Here is a 23921-nt window from a genome sequence, read left to right as displayed (position 1 = left end):
CTGTCAAATTTTGACAGGTGGTGTCTCCGGCTTCTGATTGGTTAGGGGGTGGGAAGGGGCGGGGATTAATTCAAAATAACGACTTCTGATTGGTTGAGAAGGCGGAAGGGGGCGGGGCTTAATTCAAAATAACGGCTTCTGATTGGATGGGGGCGGGAAGGGGCGGGGCTTAGTTCAAAATAACGGCTTCTGATTGGTCCTGATTGGTCATCCATCAAATTTTGACAAGAGGTAAATTGTATACTTTTTTTACATAGATTACGTTTTTTGTGTTTACGGGGTTTTGGCATGATTCTAACTCCATAGTCTATCAGCTGTCTACAGGGCGACGTGCAGTGATACGAACGAACAGAAAAGTATTGCCCAGCTGTAATGGCGTCTGACTTTTTTCAGAAAGGAGTTTAGTCATGCAAATGTATCACTCTTTTGAACACAAATTGTTTTTAGAAGAAAAACGCTTTATTTCCGTGACCCAAGTCAACTTGCCGGTCTACTGTCCTCTCGACCAACACCGGAGCAGAACTCGTGTCACAGAACGCGATCAGGGGTAAGTCAGTGATGATCGCACACACTGGAGGTGAGGATGAAATAGAGATTCATGTCAAAAAATCCGAACTGTATCTTTAACCAAGGTGATGGATTTCTTAAATCTAAGCAACATGGGACCCACCATCAACCTAGTTTGCACCAATTTGTACAATCTGGCTAATGCCTGCAAAGTTGCACTTAGAGATGGTCGGGGTTGGTCCGAGAAGCAGGACCCTGGATGGAGACTCGCCAAGCCTGTTTGAAGGAGGAATGAAGAAGGTTCAGTTCTGGAGAGGGAGAGACAGGTCGTCTGACTGGCCAGCTGAATTTCACGGGTCAACCCGCTGGCTGGGAAGAGGCCCTTGTGGTTGAGGCCTCAGGATGCCCTGAAAGGCACCATCTGCTTGAGCCTATGCACTATGCAGGGACAAAAGCAGCGTTTCACTGCACCTGTTCGCAAAAGCGATGGCTTCCGTGAAATTGGCGTGTGTGGTGGTCACGCGAGCTGTGTGCTGGTGGTCACGCTAGCTGTGGCTAGCCCTTTGTCTGGCAGCCACACCCGATGGAGAAGGTGGTGGTGGGGGGGGGGGGGGGGGGGGGCATCTGGAAAGAGCCCCAAAAGAGCAGCAAAAAAAGGAGAAGCAAGCAGGAAGCGTGCTTTTATATTGGGGGGCTGCGGCCTAGCTCCACACCAGGGGTCTGGATTCACTTGGAGAGAGTTTTGGTAAAGACTAATCAGATTGAATCTGGATCCCATGTTTACTGAGATTCTAAGGTCAAAATTCAATCAATGCAACACGTACAATCAGTATCTTACCTTGCTTACACTGTTAAAACGTGCATACACATGAATGTTTAGTGGAGAATCTGCCACTCCAATGGAACATTTTCATGACATTTTATGGAGTCAACGTTTCAAAAATGGCAAACATAACATTTCATAATTCATTGTTTTGTTGCAAAATAAGTTTCTGAGAAGGCTTTTACTTTTCTGTCTTGAGTGTGTGTGTGTGTGTCAGTTCGAATGTGTGTGGCTGTTTGTGGGGGATGTTCTTGTCCTCCCCACCCCCCACGGTGGCATGTCCAGGACACAGGAGTGGAGTTCCTTTGGAGTTGAGGTTGCAAATAGTTACAACCGGCCGATAATCGTTACATATGACTAAGTTAACATCTGAAGACGTTTTCTTTCTCTTGTTGGCTGATAAATTTGACTTCTGTTTGTCGATGATGATCATGAGTAATGTTCTGAATCGAACGCTGCTGAAGTGACTTTAGTTTAAAATGCCATCTCATTGGACAAGGAGTTGTGTTTTGTGCCAAGTAGACTAAAATGACATCCTATATTTATTTCTTTTGTGCTGATTTTAGTTGGTTAGCTCAAAATGCCTTTTTTTTCATCCCCAGCACCCAAAGATGTAAAAGAGGGGTATAGGCATTGTTTATAAATAGAGGAATGAGAGAACTTTAATATATTAGTAATTTATGGGAGGTGAGTACTGCTGACTACTGACTTAGAATGGATGGATGGGTTTTTATTTGTCATTTAACTACAAGTTAATTATTAGTAATACTACTGGTATTACTACTATTACTAGTAATTAATAGTTAATTACTATGTAATTTGCTCATAATTTATCCTTCAATTTCCTTCATAAGCATTGAGCTTAGCATTCAGCTATTAGCATTCAGCTTTCAGCATTCCCACACAATTTCTCCAGAAATTGCACTTAGTCTAGTTATTATTATTATAATTTTAAAGCTTTTTTCAGAGATTTTTCTATTTTTGGAGATTCAAAACAATTTTTCAGTCAAACAAAAACGTTTTCGGAGACTCAAACCCTTATTACGAGGTTTCGAGTATTTGCAGGATTCTGATTCCATAGTGCTTGAAATGAAAAAAATAATAATAATAATAATAATAAAATAAAATAAATAAATAAAAGGATCAAAACGCTTCCAGTCCCCAATTTTATTCCTCACCAAAAGTTACGTGAATTAATACAGTATGGCTACACTTCTATTTAACTAAGCTTGTGAGCAGAGAATGCACTGTAAAATATCAACGGAAATTCTCTTTCATTTTAATAGCTTTTGGGAGTCTCATATTTATCAGGAAAGGGAAGACTGATGTATCCATTCCCAACTACAAGCGGCAGTATTCCAGCGTTGGGAACAACATTCCATGATAGAGTCAGCGTGATGTTCTTGTTGGCCCTGTATGAAAAATATCAGTCGTATAAGTTATTGCCCGTGGCACAAAACACATATGATGACAAGTGTCAGTTCATACATGTACAAACACACACTGGAATGACTGTCCCCTCAACATACAGAATGTTTCATCGGTGGGATTTTGTTGTTGTTGTTGTTGCCAGAGCAACACCCTCTGCAAAGCAAACCATACATCATAAATAAACCTCTTCACAATGCAACACTAGGGATGTCCCGATCCCGATCACGTGATCGGAAACCGAGTCCCGATCACATGGTTTTCAGCTGATCGGTATCGGGACAAAATGATCCGGATCTTCATTTTTGGCAATTATTATTATTATTTTTTTTATTATTATTATTATTATTATAGGGGCTACAAAGCAACAAAATCACCCACAGGTAAACATATTGCCAAACAAAACGTTTACTATGCAACATCGCTATATAACCTTCAACACCGGAAGTAAACAAAGCCAGGGGGAACATTCTGGTAAGTGCGGCCGAATCCTAGATTCAAGGAGCAGCAGCAGCAGCAGCAGCAACGATGTCAGTGGTGTGGAAATATTTTGACTTGGAAAGCGGTACCAGTCCAAGGGCAACTTGTAATGAATGTAAGTTGAGCATTTCGCGTGGCGGAAAGAACAGGAGTGCTTTTAATACAACAAATTTAATACGCCACCTGAAATACAAACACCCAGCACTCCACGCCGAGTTTACATCAGCCACGCAAGTAGTAAAAAGGACACTGAGCCAACCGACGCTACTTTGCAGAATAAAGAAAAAATGTCCAAGGATAGTGAAAAAGCCAAGAAAATAACTATAATAAATAAAATAACTAATCAAATAACTATGATAGCTCAATTCATCGCGTTGGATGACCAACCTCTGTCCGTGGTGGAAAACGTTGGATTTCACCGTCTTTTGGAGCAACTGGAGCCGCGATATGCGATACCTTCTCATCACTATTTCTGCGACAAAGTTCTCCCGGCTCTTGACAAGGAGGTAAGTGACCACCTGCTAGTTGTTTTACGAGAGGTGCCTGACTTGGCGTTTACAATGGACATTTGGAGTTTGTCCGTGTACCCGATGTCACTTCTCAGTCTCACAGCGCAATGGGTTGATGCTAGTTTTAATTTACAGCGTGTAACTTTGCATGCCCAACACCTTCATGGATCGCATACGGCGGAGCATGTGAAAGAGGCAATAAAAAGGATGCTTATCACATGGGGAATAAAGAAGGAACGGGTGCACGTAATTTTGCGGGACAATGCGCGAAATATGAAAAAAGCCATGGATGATATAGGAGTATTAAGTCTGGGCTGTTTCGCTCACACGCTTCAACTTGCCACCTACAATCTCTAATAACAATATTGAGGCACTTACTTGGTAATGCAAGCACACATTAATAGCTTCACAAGCAAATTCGGTTCCCCTTCATCTGACAATTAGCATAGATTTTAAACATAGAAGGCCAAAACATCCCTAATTAAAATTAAATTGCACTAATAAACTAGCCACTAGAAGGTGCTAGAACTGCACAAATGGAATTCAACCCTACTTTTTGAACAGATGTGTTCCTTTTAAATATTGCGAACATGACGACGACGATATTGTGGCAGTTTTAATATCGCGATATCACGACATTGCCCTTATTGTGACATCCCTAATAGTTACTTGAACATTGTGCCAAAAAAATGGAAATCTTTACCAGCATCAGCGTCGCCAGACAGATTTCACTGGGGCACGTGCCCCAGTATTGATCTGCAGTGCCCTAGTAAAAATTTCACCAAATTAAAAAAAAATAAAAATAATCTCTTCAGAGTTTTACGTCTCCGTAGCATAGCCTGCTGCAGCGCACATACTATTTAGTATATAATTCATTGCTACTGTATTTATTCACTCCACATCAACAATGCGCACATGGCTAATTAATATGGTAATTTATTCACGTCATGATAGAAAGAGAGCGAGGGAGGGAGGGGCAGGCCATGAGAATCACTGCTTGAGTTTGGTAACGTGAGCACACAGCAACTTGTTACGGTAAAATATTTTGATTTTGATTTGACTCGAACTGTAACACCTAGTTGGATATCAAAGTTTTTCGGCCGCAGCAGGGAGAAAGCAGCGAGGAATGAGAGAGGTAAGTGAAGTTCTGGCTTGCTGCTAGGCAACATGAGTCTGTCTTAAGTTAATGCTAAGTTAGCTAATGTTGTTCCTTGTATCAAAACAACCATATTGATTTCCAGTGTTTCATCAGCATGAAACATAATGTTGATTATGGTCTGCTGGTTCTGGTCTGGACCTCTGCATCAATGATGACTTTGAGGCTTGGCGTGAACGGAAGCTTGACTACTTCCTTTTGACATTTTGGCTTGTATTATCAACGTTTTTATTGAAATTGCATATTTTCTACCACCTTTATCATAACGCCACCCCGAAAGTATACTAAATAGCTAATTTAGGACGCGAAGAAACCGCAATAAATTGTGGCTAGTAGCTAGCTGTTAGTGCTAGCATCGGGGGCCTGGCTGGCATAGTGACAGCTGTTCCTTGGCTCGTTTGCGTTTCGTATTGTTTACAATATTGTGGACCTAAACTAGACCTTTGTAATCCACTCTCCCTCTTTAAACGAAGGGATTGTGCCTTAAATTGCACTTAGATGTATTTTTCATTATTAAAAATAAATAAATAGAACTTTGCCTTCATTTATAATTATTTTATGAAACAATAGCTTAAAAAAAATAAAATAAAAAATAACATTCAAAATGTCCAGTATGGCCATTTGGATTTTAGAAACCAAAACTTCAAGTGCAATAGAACGTAAGATACCTTGTTATTTTATGGACGATGTATAAAATAATTATGTATCTTCCCTTATTTTGCACTTAAAGTTGTATTCCTAAATCCTAATGGCCATGTTATACATTTTGATTTTGTATATTAAAAAAATAAAAATAAAATAAATAATAATAATAATAATAATAATAATAATAATAAAATAATAATAATAATAATAATAGGCAAAAACGTTTTATAAACATGAATTAAGACAAAGTTCTATTCATATGATTATTTATTATTATGCCTTCTGGACGCCTTCCTGGGGAGGTGTTTCGGGCATGTCCCACCGGCGAGAGGCCCCGGGGACGACCCAGGACACGTTGGAGAGACTATGTCTCTCGGCTGGCCTGGGAACGCCTTGGAATCCCGCCGGTGGAACTGGTTGAAGTGGCTGGGGAGAGGGAGGTCTGGGTTTCCCTCCTAAAGCTGCTGCCCCCGCGACCCGACCTCGGATAAGTGGAAGAAGATGGATGGATGGATGGATATTTATTATTATTATTATTATTTTATTTTATTTTTTTAAACAATCCGATCCGTGACTTTTGTAATCCGTTGCACTACTAGTTGTTCGGGTACAAAAACTATGTGTTGGTCAACAAAAAAATTGAATTGCAGAATGTCCAAGATTAGATCATTGAAGGTGAGACAACAACTTCAAATTTCGTTCAACATCTGAAGTTGCTCAAAGAACAGTACGTAATAATGTCAGTTGTTTACTGTCTAATTATCGTTGGTCGCTGTGTAATTAATGAGACTGTGATCTCACTGGTAATACAATGCAAACACAGCAATCTGATGCACCACTCTGGGTTCACTCCCTGACCTCCTACTTTAATGGTCACCTGAACTAAATATAATCTACGATGTTGTTAAAAAGACTCGAAAGGACTTGAAACTCAAAGTGTAGGACTTTTGACTCGCTTGAAACTTGTCAGTCTTGACTCGGGACTTGTCAGTTTTGACTTGGGCCTTGACTCGGGACTTTGAGGGCAAAGACTTGAGACTTACTTGTGACTTGAAAAACAATGACTTACTCCCACCTCTCCCTTCTACTATGGAAATAAAAGAACCCAGAGATGTAGGGGTGCTTTATTTTATTTTATTTATTTTTTTACTTTTGTAAATGTTCAGTTTGCAGATGTTTACTGAAATAAATATTTCTCTCTCGTGAATTATTTGTGCCCCAGTACAGTATTAAGTCTAGTGACGCCCCTGCTTACCAGTGATTATATGCTACACCACTGAAGTGAAACTGTCTGTCAGTTCAATAGTATACTACTTTGACTGTATTACATGCACATTACCCTGATATCGGATTTTGTTTTTGTGGCTTAATTTGAAGCTACCTCATACAAGTGGAGTCAACCACTTTAGTTTCATTTGCACTGTGTAAAATTGATTTGATCTTTTAAGATATTTTTTGTTAGAGCAATAAGTGGAATTTCTTTTTTTTTTTTGTGTGTGTATATATTTATGTAAGACAGGAAATGTAAATGTTATTGCTTTATTATTGCACTTCTGATGGCACTCCCCCAAAATTAGTGGGATGGTTTTGTTCAAATAATAATAATAATAATAATAATAATAATAATAATTAATTGGAAGCACTTTTTTCCCCCTCAAAACTTTTCAGAGGAATCGGATCGGTACTTGGGATCGGCAAATCCTTACAATCAGGTGACTCGGACTCGGACTCGGATGCAAAAAAATGTGATTGGGACATCCCTAATACTTGTATTTATTGTACTGCTAGTTTAATAATTCAATTAAAATTTAAAATTCAAAATACATTTTAATAAATTAATTTAAAAAAGTTTCATTCGATCCCTATATCCACAAACAAGACATTATTTAAAACAACAAAAACAAAGATTCAGTCACTGATTTGGTCTGATTTGGTAAAATGTCAGAAAATAAGACAAAAACAATCATTGTTCTCTAAAGTAAAATCAGATGTTTTCAAACATCTAATTTGAATTCAACACAAAAGATAATCAGACTGCTTCATTAAGGACTACAGAAATCAAAGACTATTTACTGTCTGAAGGCAGAAATTAAATGAATTTAGACCATTTTAAGTCAATCTCTCTAAACAATTTAATTAGCATCATCATTATTGTTGAATTAAATCATTAGTTGTCAATTAATTGTTGCACCTCTAATTCATTCTAACCTCCCTACCAATATAATAAATAGTAATGTGACTTTTTTTTAGTGCCGTCAAACGATAAAAATTTTTAATCTGATTAATCACACTTTTTAATTTTGATTAATCACGATGAATCAGCTAAATTACTTCATATTTGTCCAATATAAAATAAATACAAAATACCGTAATATTTTGACATTTATGCATTTTATTATCTGAATGTCATTTGCAAACATTGATTAAATGCATGTACGCAATTGCATGCATGCGTGTATGGCTCAAAACGTACCAGCATCATATCAATTTGGTGCAATTCAGCAATTATTAATTAATTAAACACAAGTTACTTTTGTTTCATCTAAAGTCCCGTCTGGGTGTTTTTTTAAAGCGAAATTTACCACCGATTGGAGTCACCCCGCTCATTTTGGAACAACAGGCGTAGGAAATGCCGTGCATTGACCTAATCACTGACCTGCGCAGCGTTCATTGTAACCATCCGTGGTTACGTTCAAGGCTCAAGTGCCGTAAAAAAAAAAAATAGTGTGATTAATGTGCGTTAATACGTGATTAATGCGACATTTTTCTGTGATTAATTAATCTATTAACGCTTTAACTTTGACAGCCCTACTTTTTTTTCTTTACTGAAAGATTAGGCACTGTATAATAGAGAATAAATACTGATGCTGTTCAACCATCTTGGCCCATATGCGCCAAAATGTAATATCAGTGACTTGAAAAGCAATTTGGGTCAAACAGTGTGTTGTGAGCCAAAGTCAGGTCATTAGTGTCGATGCATCGAGTCACAACAGAGTGATAGACCAATTTGCCACCCTTCAAACCAGAGGACGTTCTTCGACACTGCCACACACAAAGTAGCTGGCAATTGCAGCTGTTAGCTCCATTTTGAACGGTGAATTTTGCAGGAAGGTGAGGGATTTTCACGTCTGGCATTTTTCAAGTTGCATTTTAATATTATGGTACAGTACTTTGATTACATTACTAATTTTTCTAGTTATGTGACTGCTGCGAAGCTACTGCTTGCGAATCAAAGCAAGCATATATACTATCCTCGAAAACGGCCCCGGCATTTATTATAGCGGGATTTTTTTTCAGAAAAAATGTGGCCCGAACCGTTGAACGTACCGGCACAAATAAGGTATCAGAAGGTGCTCGATCTGACTCTGACTTTTTTCAGAATTGCGAGTTACTATGGCGACGCAATTGCCAAAAAAACCTGCCAAAAAGTCCGATAGGAATGAATGGAGAAGGGGGGAAAAGATCCACAAATTAAGCACCTTTTTCCAAGCCACGCTGTGCGCACATACATTAACCGACCGATATGATTTTTAGCTCATTTTGTTGCTATTTTTCCCATCTTTAGCTTGTTGTCGCAATTTTTTTACAAGGAATATAAGCTCTCCCTTCTGTGCGGGTTCAAACAGAGTGAGCGAAAGCCTTTTAACATTGGCGTGTATTGAGTGGCGCAATCAACGTCAGAGTGAAGAGACAAAAAAAAAAAAAAAACTTTCGAAAAATCTTACTTCAACTCCTCACCGTGGCCACAATATTTGCTCACTCAACATCAAATTTGGACATTTTGTAGTCACAAGGGTCTTCTCGTCTCTTCTCTCTCTATTTTATTAGGACCCGAGCAGCGGCGGCGGCGGTGCCGCTGCGAGGCCCTATTGTTTTTGAAGGAATTCTTCTTCTTATTATTCTTCATTATTATTATTATTATTAGGGCCCGAGCAGCGGTGGCACCGGCGGCGGTGCCGCTGCGAGGCCCTATTGTTTTTGTAGGAATTCTTCTTATTATTATTAGGGCCCTAGCAGCGGCGGCGGCGGCGGTGCCGCTGCGAGGCGCTATTGTTTTTGAAGGAATTCTTATTATTATTAGGGCTCGAGCAGCGGCGGCGGCGGCGGCGCCGCTGCGAGGCCCTATTGTTTTTGTAGGAATTCTTCTGATTATTTTTCTTCTCCGCAAACAATCGCATTTTTGAGACACTAAACATGAACGAAAACTCACCAAACTTTACACACACATCAGGCCTGGTGAAAAATTTTATATTTTAATGTCGCCATACATGATAACAGAAAAATGGCTCCATAGAGCCACCTACATAGGTTAAACGGATCCCTGTCCCGCTACGATTGTCCTATGGCTACGAAAATTGTGTGGCACCTGTAGCACATCCAGATGAACAAAAACCTCTTTGATATGTGTACCCTAAAATAGACAGGAAGTGAGGTATGAGTATTTAAATGTCCAATTTTGGCCAATTTTTGCACATTTACAGGGGTCATACTTTTGCCCGCTTCTCCTACACGATTAACCTGATTGACTTCAAACTTGGGATGTACCATCTCAACACCTGGGACAACATCATTGTAAAAAATCTAAAGTTTTTGACATACTGTATGACGGCGGCGGGGCATCAAATTTAGAGTTTAATAATTCTTACTTAACGAAGCATTGCCGGTTGTACGTTTAATCTAGAGCTATGAAAATTGGTACACATATGTAACAGACTATGACCTACAAAAAACTCTTTTTGAACCATATGCTAAACCTAACAGGACGTCCGCCATTTTGATTTACTTTAGAATGTGTTGCCATTTTTTTTGGCCATTTCATAGGGGTCTTATTTTAATGAACTCCTCCTACAGAGTTTATCTATTCATCTTCAAACTTGGTGTGATTCATCTTAAGATGTTGAAGATGAAAAGTTATTGAAAGTTTTTTATTTCGTCGCACGCTGTTGTCGTGGCATGCACTTTTTGCAAAAGAAAAAAATCCTTCTTAATGAGCATTCCCAGTTGTACGAAGCAGCTAGAGCTACGAAAATTTGTAGACATATGTAACAGCCCAAGATGTTCAAAAAAAGTATCTTGGTGCCATGTGCTAAACCCAACAGGAAGTCCCCCATGGGCCGGGCATCACATTTTGAGCTAAAAAAAACTCCTCTTTGAGTTATGATCTACAAAAAAGCCTGTTGGTGCCATATGCTAAACCTAACAGGAAGTCCGCCAGAGGCAGGGCATCAAATTTTGCGTTTCAAAATGCTTACTTAATGAAGCATTTCAGGCTGTACGTTTCACCTAGAGTTACCAGAATTAGAAGACATATGTAACAGCCCTCGAGGTACAAAAAACTCTTTTTGAAGAATATGCTAAATCTAACAGCTAGATGTGTGAATATTGGGAGGCACACCTATCAGCCTAATACCTACAAAAATTATTCTATAGCCATGTGCCAAACCATTTTGATTTTATTTTGTTAATTGCGCATCATTTTTGGCCTTTCCATGAAACTTTGCAAGCACAACGCATGGCAAAAATGTTTACAATTTAGACAGTTTCCTGTGAAACACTACCCCAACATGCCAGTACCCCGACATGCAAATACCCCAATGTGGCCCGGGTTGCGAGGGCCCTTTATAGCTGCTCGCAGTTCTAGTTCTTATTATTATTATTATTCTCCGCAAACGATCGCATTTTTTACACTAAACGTGAACAAAAACTCACCAAACTTTACACACACGTCAGGCCTGGCGAAAAATTTGATATTTTAAAGTCGCCATACATGATAACAGAAAAATGGCTCCTTAGCGCCCCCTACATAGGTTAAATGGATCCCAGGTCCGCTACGATTGTCCTACGGCTATGAAAATTGTGTGGCACCTGTAGCACATCCAGATGAACAAAAACCTCTTTGATATGTGTACCCTAAAATAGATAGGAAGTGAGGTATGATCATTTAAATGTCCAATTTTGGCACATTTTTGCATATTTACAGGGGTCATACTTTTGCCTGCTTCTCCTACACGGTTAACCCGATTGACTTCAAACTTGGGCTGTATCATCTCAACACCTGGGACAACATCATGGTAAAAAATCTCAACAAACAATCTCAATTTTTGAGACACTAAACGTGAACGAAAACTCACCAAACTTTACACGCAGATCGGGCCTGGCGAAAAATTTTATATTTTAAAGTCGCCATACATGATAACAGAAAAATGGCTCCATAGCGCCACCTACATAGGTTTAACGGATCCCTGTCCCGCTATGATTGTCCTATGGCTACGAAAATTGTGTAGCACCTGTCGCACATCCAGATGAACAAAAACCTCTTTGATTGGTGTACCCTAAAATAGACATAAAGTGAGGTATGAGTATTTAAATGTCCAATTTTAGCCCATTTTTGCACATTTACAGGGGTCATACTTTTGACCACTTCTCCTACACGGTTAACCCGATTGACTTCAAACTTGGGCTGTACCATCTCAACACCTGGGGACAACACCATGGTAAAAAATCTAAAGTTTTTGACATACTATATGGCGGCGGCGGGGCATCAAATTTACAGTTTCAAAATTCTTACTTAACGAAGCATTGGCGGTTGTAAGTTTAATCTAGATCTACGAAAATTGGTACACATATGTAACAGACTATGACCTATAAAAAGCCTGTTGGTGCCATATGCTAAACCTAACAGGAAGTTCGCCAGAGGCGAGGCATCAAATTTTGTGTTTCAAAATTCTTACTTAATGAAGCATTCCCGGCTGTACATTTCACAGAGTTACCAAAATTTGAAGACATATGTAACAGCCCTCAAGGTACAAAAAACTCTTTTTGAACCATATGCTAAACCTAAGAGGAAATCCGCCATTTTGATTTACTTTGGAACGTGTTGCCATTTTTGAACCATATGCTAAACCTAACAGGACGTCCGCCATTTTGATTTGCTTTAGAATGTGTTGCCATTTTTTTTGGCCATTTCATAGGGGTCTTATTTTAACGAACTCCTCCTACAGAGTTTATCCGATCATCTCCAAACTTGGTGTGATTCATCTTAAGATGTTGAAGATGAAGTTATTGAAAACTTTTTATTTCGTCGCACGCTGTTGCCGTGGCATGCACAGTTTGCAAAGGAAAAAATTCCTTCTTAATGAAGCATTCCCAGTTGGACGAAGCAGCTCGAGCTACGAAAATTTGGAGACATATGTAACAGCCCAGTATGTACAAAAAAGTCTCGGTGCCATGTGCTAAACCCAACAGGCAGTCCCCCAGGGGCATCACATTTTGAGGTAAAAAAAACCCTCCTGTTTCACGAAACATTCCCGGTTGTACGTTTCACCTAGAGCTATGATAATTTGCAGGCATACTTAAGAGCCCACGATGTACAAAAAAAGTCTCTTGGAATCATGTGCAAAACCAAACAGGAAGTCCGCCATTTTGATTTACGATGCTGATTTGTAGCCATTTTTTGTGGCCTTTTTTAGGGGTCATATTTTAACGAACTCCTCCTACAAAATTCATCCGACCGTCTTCAAACTTGGTGTGTTTCATCTTAAGATGTTTAAGATGCAAAGTTATCGAAAGTTATTTATTTTGTCGCACGCTGTTGCCATAGCGATGCATTGTTTGCCAAGTAAAGTGCTTTTTTTTGTCTATACATGTGTGAAAACATGAAACTTTGCACACACATCAGACTTGTAATGAACATGAATTTTTAGAGATTTCTTGTGCAATTTTCAATAAATCGCGCCCTCTAGACATTTTTATGGAGCATTTCCGATTGTATGATTCAAGCGCTCTATAACTAAAGATGACTTGACCTAGATTTGTGAAAACTGGGAGGCATACCTATTAGCCTAAGACCTACAAAAAGTATTCTGTAGCCGTATGCTAAACCGAAAAGGAAGTCCGCCATTTTGAATTTATTTTGGGAATGCTCACCATCTTTGGCCTTTTGATAAAACTTTGCACACACAAGGCTTGTCAAAAACATTTTAGATGGTCGTTGTCCTATTTGACAGTACCCCAACATGCCAGTACCCCGACGTGCAAGTACCCCAACATGGCCCAGGTTGCGAGGGCCCTTTATAGCTGCTCGCAGCTCTCGTTTTTATTATTATTATTATTAATTCAATATGGTTTAATAACCTTATTTATTGATTGATTGAATTATTTTTTATTTTATTATCTGTTCTTATTGCTGCTGGACATGTAAATTTCCCAGAGGGAGCCATCCCAAAGGGATCAATAAAGTCAAGTCTAAGTCTAAGTCTCTTCTTTCTGACAAACCCACTTTGTTGTGGCCAAGGTGTCATTTAGTACCTTTTATTTGACTTCAAGCGGCGAGAAGTCACACTTTTCGACCAGTCAACCCCATGTAATTTTGGCTATTTTTTTGTACTTTTTTTTTTTTTTCCACACATTTTCAACCTGCTCTAATTCGGTTATTTTTCATCTGAAATAAAAAATGAGAACATGCTTGCGTTCCCTAAACCCTTGCCGTGATCTTAAACTGTTAAGTGGCGAGAGCCTTTTGTTCGAGGTGTGTGCTTTCTCATAGACAGTGGCGTTCCTAAGCAACTTGGCACCCTAGGCAGGATTTCTGGTAGTGTTTTAAAGTGCTTTATCAATAAGGTTGACATATGTCGATAATATACAGAAACGACATATGGGTTCAGTGAAAAATATCAATCCATAAGGATGTGTAAAGTGCTGTTTATTATTATTATTATTATTATTATTATTATTATAACTTAATGACAGTCATCAACCGTGACAAACATGGCAATAAAAAAAAAAAAGAGAATTCAACTTACATTGTACTGCAACTGTGCTTTAGTGATAAACAGATAAATAATTTTATGCTCCAAAGTATTCGTTGTGTATGTGTAACTGCATAGGTGTGTTAACCGCATACTGTGTATTGCTACAATTTGTCCGTGCTGTGTGGCTTGACTAATCAAAACAAAAGTTTGCCACTCACTTGTATTGTAAACGTTGTTTTGTGGACCAGTGGACGCAGGATTCCCAACCATGTCAACTGTGTCATCCTGGATCGAGATTTGGCGTTTGCTCACTGCTCAGTCATTGGGTCAGCGCCGGCTGGCGAACGTGCACTATCTAACCCAGAAGTAGAATTGGCTAATTCGCGTCTCGAAAAAAAAAAAAGCACAAATTTATATTTTTGTTTTTAAATGTAGTGTAATGGACTGCTATTTAAATGTTTTTTGGTTTTTGTTTTTTTAGCTATACTGCCCGGTCTCTCACGTCTGCATAGCAACTGCCTTAGCCAATCAGGGCTGCCTGTCGTCTGTCTCACTATTGCGCTCAATTCCCCACCCTTTTTTCTGTGTACTCAATGCTTGGCCTATCTACGACCATTACAAATACTATTACTGCTTCTACTACTACTACTACTACTACTCAGGGGCGTCACTAGACTTAATACTGTACTGGGGCACACCTGGGGCACAAAAAATTCACGAGAGAGAAATATTTATTTCAGTAAACATCTGCAAAATGACCATTTACAAAAGTAAAAATAAAATAAAACTAGAGCTGCGAGCAGCTATAAAGGGCCCTCGCAGCCCGGGCCACGTTGGGGTCCTTGCACGTTGGGGTACTTGCACGTTAGGGTACTGGCACGTTGGGATACTGGCATATTGGAAGCAAAATTTCTTTGAAAATGGCATAATAAACGTTTACATGTAGAATATTTTTTTTGCCAGTGTGTGTCAAGCTCAACGGGTTTTGGTGATCGTTAAGACCTGCAAAAATCAGCGTCCTTTATTATTTTTAGGCAATGACTTTCCCTGATTGGTATTTTTTGTAAAAGTGGATATAGACGTCATTGCTCGTTGTACTCATTGCACAATGTTACTTTTATTGTCCAAAGGGGCAATCAAAAATTAATAAAACAAAATGGAAACGTACATACGTTTGGATCGGTGTGAAGCCAGTGAACAATTTGAGGGGTGGAAACTAAAAGAATATTCATAAATGACTTAGTTATCACACTTAGAATGAGTTTACATTTTTTGTACAAAATACCATATGTGTGTTTTTTTTTTTATATGAGCCTCAAGGGCTAGATGGCGCTATATTTATAACTGAATGTTGTCATAGGGATACCTTCAGGCCTTGATTATAAGCATACATGTAGAGTTTGGGATTTTTTTTGGAGCATGTACCGTGGAGTTATTAAGCATATCCTTCATTCACGATATTGCTTTTAATGTCCACAGAGGCTATCAAAAATAAATAAAAATATATATATGTTTGGATAAGTCTGATGCCAGTGAACATTTTGAGTGGTGGAAACTAAAAGAATATTCATAAATGACTTAGTTATCACACTTAGAATGAGTTTACATTTTTTGTACAAAATACCGTATGTGGGGTATTTTTTTTTATGCCTCATGGGCTAGGTGGCGCTGCATATATAACTGAATGTTGTCATAGAGATAGCTTCAGGCCTTGACGATAAACATACATGTCAAGTTTGGGATTTTTTGGAGCATGTACCGGGGAGTTATTAAGCATATACTTTTTCAGTGCGAAACACAAATTTTGATGCCCCGCCTTCATCATATAGTATTTAGAAAGGTCAAGATTTTTCCCCCTGTCGTTGGCTCGGGTCTTGACATGGTCCAGGTCAAGTCTTAACTCAGTCAGATGAAACGTGTAGGAGAAGTGGGCAAAAGTCTGCCCCCTGTGAATGTGCAAAAATCGTCAAAAATGGGACATTCAAAAATTCGTAGCTCACTTCAAATGGAATTTTAAAGACAATATTTGATGCCCCGCCCCCATCATATAGTATTTCGAAAAGGCAAGACTTTTTGCCCAGTTGTTCTCTCAGGTCTTGAGATGATAAATGCCAAGTTTGATGTGAATTGGATGAAAAATGTTTGCAGAGGGGGAAAAAGCATGACCACAGTGAATGTGCCAATATAGGCCAAAATTGGACATAAAAAAATTCATAGCTCATTTCCTGTACATTTTAGCTACATGGTCCCAATAGACTTTTTTGTGCGTCTCGGGGTGCTACACGTGCCTGCCAATTTTCGTTGCTCTAGCTCAAACGTGCCAGGCTTGGTTTTTATTTTTCTACGCTAGGGGGCGCTATAGAGTCGCGTTGTTATGACGACTTCATAATATCAAATTTTTCGCCGGGCCTGAGGAGTGTGCAAAGTTTGGTGAGTTTTCGTGAATGTTTAGGTACTCAAAAATGCGATCGTTTACGGAGAATAATAATAATAATAATAATAATAATAATAATAATAATAATAATTCTTACAAAAACAAGAGGGACCTCGCAGCGGTCGCTGCTCGGGCCCTAACTAGAGCTGCGAGCAGCTATAAAGGGCCCTCGCAGCCCGGGCCACGTTGGGGTACTTGTACGTTGGGGAACTTGCACATTGGGGTACTGGCACATTGGAAGCAGAATTTCTTTGAAAATGGCATGATAAACATGTGGATTTTTTATTTTTTTTGCCAGGTGTGATGAGTGTGTCAAGCTCAATGGGTTTTGGTGATTGTTAAGATCTGCAAAAATCAGCGTCTTTTTTTTTTATTTTTAGGCAATGAGTTGCCCTGATTGGTATTTTTCGTAAAAGTATATATACACACATCATCGCTCGTACTCAATGTTGCTTTTATTGTCCATAGAGGCGATCAAAAAAATAAATAAAACTAAATAAAAAATACGTATGTTTGGATCGGTCTGATGCCAGTGAACGTATTGAGTGGTGGAAAGTAAAAGAATATTCATAAATGACTTAGTTATCACACTTACAATGAGTCTACAATTTTTGCAAAAATACCGTAAGTGAGGCATTTTTTTTTTAAGCCTCAAGGACTAGGTGGCGCTGTATTTATAACTGAATTTTGTCATAGATACCTTCAGGCCTTGACTATAAATATACATTTCAAGTATGGAATTTTTTGGAGCATGTACCGGGGAGTTATTAAGCATAGCCTTCATTCACGATATTGCTTTTAATGTCCATAGAGGCTATCAAAAATACATAAAACTAAATAACAAAAATATGTATGTTTGGTTAGGTCTGATGCCAGTGAATATTTTGAGTGGTGGAAAGTAAAAGAATATTCCTAAATGACTGAGTTATCACACTTAGAATGAGTTTACATTTTTTGTACAAAATACCGTAAGTGGGGTATTTTTTTTTCATGCCTCAAGGGCTAGGTGGCGCTGCATATATAACTGAATGTTGTCATAGAGATACCTTCAGGCCTTGACGATAAACATACATGTCAAGTTTGGGATTTTTTGGAGAATGTATCGGGAAGTTATTAAGCATATCCTTTTTCAGTGCGAAACACAAATTTTGATGCCCCGCCCTCATCATATAGTATTTCCAAAAGTCAAGATTTTTCCGTCTGTTGTTGGCTCAGGTCTTGACATGGTCCAGGTCAAGTCTTAACTCAGTCGGACGAAACGTGTAGGAGAAGTGGGCAAAAGTATGCCCCCTGAAAATGTGCAAAAATCGTCAAAAATGGGACATTCAAAAATTCGTAGCTCACTTCCTGTTCATTTTAGCACATGGGTCCAAGAGACTTTTTTGTAGGTCTTTAGCTCCCTCATACACCTAAAAATTTTCGTAGATCTTGCTTAAACGTACAATCGGGGCTGCTTCGTTAAAAATTTCTAGGGGGCGCTATTGAGTCATTTTTGTAAAAATAGGACAATACATGATAAAATATTGCTCATTTTGCCAGGCCAGATGTGTGTGCCAAGTTTCATGAGTTTCTGCGCATGTTTAGACCATCAAAACTAGCGTTGTTTTCTTGGCGAACAGTGCTTAGCCACGCCCACAGCGATTCGCGAAAACTCACAAACTTCGTGTTGTGACATCATGAAGGCCGAAACCCCCATCTGAGCAAATATGAGGTTGGTCCAGTTAACGTGTTTGGAGAAAAATGTACAAGAAAATTCGTTAAAAAAAAAATTGCCACTAGGTGGCGCTATCAGTAAGATGAAATATAAGTTCGTAGATGTCTTTAGGGCTGGACTCTCATCAAATGTGTGAAATTTTGAGAAGATAGGATCATCTCGGTCAAGTTCATGCAGCTTTTATTGTCACGAAAAATCTTCAGAATTTGCGTCACCGTAGTGGCCACTCCCTTTGGCGAAAAGTTACAATATTCGGTGTGGGGCATCATCAACATCTTAAGGCTTTTCTGACCAATTTTCAACTGGATCCCTTCAACGAGCTCAGCACAGTAGCTAAAAACGTAAAGTATGACATTTATTGTAACCACTAGGTGGCGCTATATGTATAACTGAATTTTTTCATATAGGTGTTTTCAGGCCGTGACTATTACGTTGCCTGAGAAGTTTGAGATTTTTTGGAGCTTGTACATGGGAGTTATTCAGCATTTGCTCTTTCTGGACAAATGAAATTTTAAAGGCAATATTTGATGCCCCGCCCCCGTCATATAGTATTTCGAAAAGGCAAGATTTTTTGCCTAGTTGTTCTCTTAGGTATTGAGATGATAAATGCCAAGTTTAAAGTCAATGGGATGAAAAATGTTTGCATAGGGGGAAAAAGTATGACCACAGTGAATGTGCCAAAATAGGCCAATTGGACATAAAAAAATTCATAGCTCACTTCCTGTACATTTTAGGAAATGGCTTCCACTGACTTTTTTGTGTGTCTCGGAGTGCTACACGTGCCTGCCAATTTTTGTAGCTCTAGCTCAAACGGGCCGGGATTGGTTTTTATTTTTCTACGCTAGGTGGCGCTATAGAGTCGCGTTGTTATGACAACTACATAATATCAAATTTGTCGCCGGGCCCGAAGAGACTGCAAAGTTTGGTGAGTTTTCGTAAATGTTTAGGCCCTCAAAAATGCGATCGTTTGCGGAGAATAAAGAAGAAGAAGAAGAAGAATAACTAGAGCTGCGAGCAGCTATAAAGGACCCTCGCAGCCCGGGCCACGTTGGGGTCCTTGCACGTTGGGGTACTTGCACGTTAGGGTACTGGCACGTTGGGGTACAGGCATATTGGAAGCAAAATTTCTTTGAAAATGGCATAATAAACGTTTACATGTAGAATATTTTTTTTGCCAGTGTCTGTCAAGCTCAACGGGTTTTGGTGATTGTTAAGACCTGCAAAAATCAGCGTCCTTATTTATTTTTAGGCAATGAGTTTCCCTGATTGGTATTTTTTGTAAAAGTGTATATATACATCATCGCTCGTTGTACTCATTGCACAATGTTACTTTTATTGTCCAAAGGGGCAATCAAAAATGAATAAAACAAAATGGAAACGTACATACGTTTGGATCGGTGTGAAGCCAGTGAACAATTTGAGTGGTGGAAACTAAAAGAATATTCATAAATGACTTAGTTATAACACTTAGAATGAGTTTACATTTTTTGTACAAAATACCGTATGTGTTTTTTTTTTTTTTTATAAGCCTCAAGGGCTAGGTGGCGCTGTATTTATAACTGAATGTTGTCATCGAGATACCTTCAGGCCTTGATTATAAGCATACATGTAAAGTGTGGGATTTTTTTTGGAGCATGTACCGTGGAGTTATTAAGCATATCCTTCATTCACGATATTGCTTTTAATGTCCACAGAGGCTATCAAAAATAAATAAAAATATATATATGTTTGGATAAGTCTGATGCCAGTGAACATTTTGAGTGGTGGAAACTAAAAGAATATTCATAAATGACTTAGTTATCACACTTAGAATGAGTTTACATTTTTTGTACAAAATACCGTATGTGGGGTATTTTTTTTTTATGCCTCAAGGGCTAGGTGACGCTGCACATATAACTGAATGTTGTCATTGAGATAGCTTCAGGCCTTGACGATAAACATACATGTCAAGTTTGGGATTTTTTGGAGCATGTACCGGGGAGTTATGAAGCATATCCTTTTTCAGTGCGAAACACAAAATTTGATGCCCCGCCTTCATCATATAGTATTTCGAAAAGTCAAGATTTTTCCCCCTGTCGTTGGCTCAGGTCTTGACATGGTCCAGGTCAAGTCTTAACTCAGTCAGATGAAACGTGTAGGAGAAGTGGGCAAAAGTCTGCCCCCTGTGAATGTGCAAAAATCGTCAAAAATGGGACATTCAAAAATTCGTAGCTCACTTCCTGTTCATTTTAGCATATGGGTCCAAGAGACTTTTTTGTAGGTCTTTGGCTCCCTCATACACCTAAAAATTTTCGTAGATCTTGCTTAAACGTACAATCGGGGCTACTTCGTTAAAAATTTCTAGGGGGCGCTATTGAGTCATTTTTGTAAAAATAGGACAATACATGATAAAATATTGCTCATTTTGCCAGGCCAGATATGTGTGCCAAGTTTCATGAGTTTCTGCGCATGTTTAGACCCTCAAAACTGGCGTTGTTTTCTTGGCGAACAGTGCTTAGCCACGCCCACAGCGATTCGCGAAAACTCACAAACTTCGTGTTGTGACATCATGAAAGCCGAATCCCTCATCAGAGCAAATATGAGGTAGGTCCAGTTCACGTGTTTGGAGAAAAAACGTAGAAGAAAATTCGTAAGAAAAAAAATTGCCACTAGTTGGCGCTATCAGTAAGATGAAATATAAGTTCATAGATGTCTTTAGGGCTGGACTCTCATCAAATGTGTGAAATTTTGAGAAGATAGGATCATCTCGGTCAAGTTCATGCAGCTTTTATTGTCACGAAAAATCTTTAGACTTTGCGGCACCGTAGCGGCCACGCCCTTTGGCGAAAAGTTACAATATTCGGTGTGGGGCATGATCAACATCTTTAGGCTTTTCTGACCAACTTTCAAATGGATCCCTTCAACAAGCTCAGCACAGTAGCTAAAAACGTAAAGTATGACATTTATTGTAACCACTAGGTGGCGCTATATGTATAACTGAATTTTATCATATAGATGTTTTCAGGCCGTGACTATTACGTTGCCTGAGAAGTTTGAGATTTTTTGGAGCTTGAACATGGGAGTTATTAAGCATTTGCTCTTTCTGGACAAATGAAATTTTAAAGGCAATATTTGATGCCCCGCCCCCGTCATATAGTATTTCAAAAAGGCAAGATGTTTTGCCCAGTTGTTCTCTCAGGTCTTGAGATGATAAATGCCAAGTTTGAAGTCAATTGGATGAAAAATGTTTGCAAAGGGGGAAAAAGCATGACCACAGTGAATGTGCCAAAATAGGCCAAAATTGGACATTAAAAAATTCATAGCTCACTTCCTGTACATTTTAGCTACATGGTCCCAATAGACTTTTTTGTGCGTCTCGGGGTGCTACACGTGCCTGCCAATATTTGTTGCTCTAGCTCAAACGTGCCGGGCTTGGTTTTTATTTTTCTACGCTAGGGGGCGCTATCGAGTCGCATTGTTATGACGACTTAATAATATCAAATTTTTCGCCGGGCCTGAGGAGTGTGCAAAGTTCGGTGAGTTTTCGTGAATGTTTAGGTACCCAAAATCGCGATCGTTTGCGGAGAATAAAGAAGAAGAAGAAGAAGAATAATAATAATAACTAGAGCTGCGAGCAGCTATAAAGGGCCCTCGCAGCCCGGGCCACGTTGGGGTACTTGCACGTTGGGGTACTGGCACGTTGGGGTACTGGCATATTGGAAGCAAAATTTCTTTGAAAATGGCATAATAAACGTTTACATGTAGAATATTTTTTTGCCAGTGTGTGTGTCAAGCTCAACGGGTTTTGGTGATTGTTAAGACCTGCAAAAATCAGCGTCCTTTTTTATTTTTAGGCAATGAGTTGCCCTGATTGGTATTTTTTGTAAAAGTGTATATACACATCATCGCTCGTTGTACTCATTGCACAATGTTACTTTTATTGTCCAAAGGGGCAATCAAAAATGAATAAAACAAAATGGAAACGTACATACGTTTGGATCGGTGTGAAGCCAGTGAACAATTTGAGTGGTGGAAACTAAAAGAATATTCATAAATGACTTAGTTATCACACTTAGAATGAGTGTACATTTTTTGTACAAAATACTGTATGTGGGGTATTTATTTTTTTTTATATATAAGCCTCAAGGGCTAGGTGGCGCTGTATTTATAACTGAATGTTGTCATAGAGATACCTTCAGGCCTTGATTATAAGCATACATGTCAAGTGTGGGATTTTTTTTTGGAGCATGTACCGTGGAGTTATTAAGCATATCCTTCATTCACGATATTGCTTTTAATGTCCATAGAGGCTATCAAAAATAAATAAAAATATATATATGTTTGGATAAGTCTGATGCCAGTGAACATTTTGAGTGGTGGAAACTAAAAGAATATTCATAAATGACTTCGTTATCACACTTAGAATGAGTTTACATTTTTTGTACAAAATACCGTATGTGGGGTATTTTTTTTTCATGCATCAAGGGCTAGGTTGCGCTGCATATATAACTGAATGTTGTCATAGAGATAACTTCAGGCCTTGACGATAAACATACATGTCAAGTTTGGGATTTTTTGGAGCATGTACCGGGGAGTTATCAAGCATATCCTTTTTCATTGCGAAACACAAATTTTGATGCCCCGCCCTCATCATATAGTATTTCGAAAAGTCAAAATTTTTCCCCCTGTCGTTGGCTCAGGATTTGACATGGTCCAGGCCAAGTCTTAACTCAGTCGGATGAAACGTGTAGGAGAAGTGGGCAAAAGTCTGCCCCCTGTGAATGTGCAAAAATCGTCAAAAATGGGACATTCAAAAATTCGTAGCTCACTTCCTGATCATTTTAGCATATGGGTACAAGAGACTTTTTTGTAGGTCTTGGGCTCCCTCATACACCTAAAAATATTCGTCGTTCTTGCTTAAACGTACAACCGGGGCTGCTTCGTTAAAAACTTCTAGGGGGCGCTATTGAGTCATTTTTGTAAAAATAGCACAATCAACAATAAAATATTGCTCATTTTACCAGGCCAGATGTGTGTGCCAAGTTTCATGAGTTTCTGTGCATGTTTAGACCCTCAAAACTGGCGTTATTTTCTTGGCGAACAGCGCTTAGCCACACCCACAGCAATTTGCGAAAACTCACAAACTTCGTGTTGTGACATCATGAAGGCCGAAACCCTCATCTGAGCAAATATGAGGTAGGTCCAGTTAACGTGTTTGGAGAAAAACGTAGAAGAAAATTCGTAAGAAAAAAAATTGCCACTAGGTGGCGCTATCAGTTAGATGAAATATAAGTCAGTAGATGTCTTTAGGGCTGGACTCTCATCAAATGTGTGAAATTTTGAGAAGATAGGATCATCTCGGTCAAGTTAATGCAGCTTTTATTTTCACGAAAAATCTTCAGACTTTGCGTCACCGTAGCGGCCACGCCCTTTGGCGAAAAGTTACAATATTCGGTGTGGGGCATGATCAACATCTTAAGGCTTTTCTGACCAATT

General features: G+C 39.0%; 1 protein-coding gene across 1 annotated transcript in view; it reads right to left on the bottom strand.

The window, feature by feature from the left end:
* Positions 1–2482: 2482 nt before the first annotated feature.
* Positions 2483–23921, bottom strand: part of spcs3 (signal peptidase complex subunit 3) — a 144860-nt gene continuing 123421 nt past the window's right edge. Inside the window, exon 5 of the mRNA XM_077525056.1 lies at positions 2483–2742. Coding sequence (XP_077381182.1) covers positions 2610–2742 — 133 coding nt within the window. The 3' untranslated portion in view covers positions 2483–2609. The remainder of the gene's footprint in view (positions 2743–23921) is intronic.

Source organism: Festucalex cinctus, chromosome 6, assembly GCF_051991245.1.
Source record: "Festucalex cinctus isolate MCC-2025b chromosome 6, RoL_Fcin_1.0, whole genome shotgun sequence".
NCBI lineage: Eukaryota > Metazoa > Chordata > Actinopteri > Syngnathiformes > Syngnathidae > Festucalex > Festucalex cinctus.
This window is presented reverse-complemented; position numbering and strand designations above follow the sequence as displayed.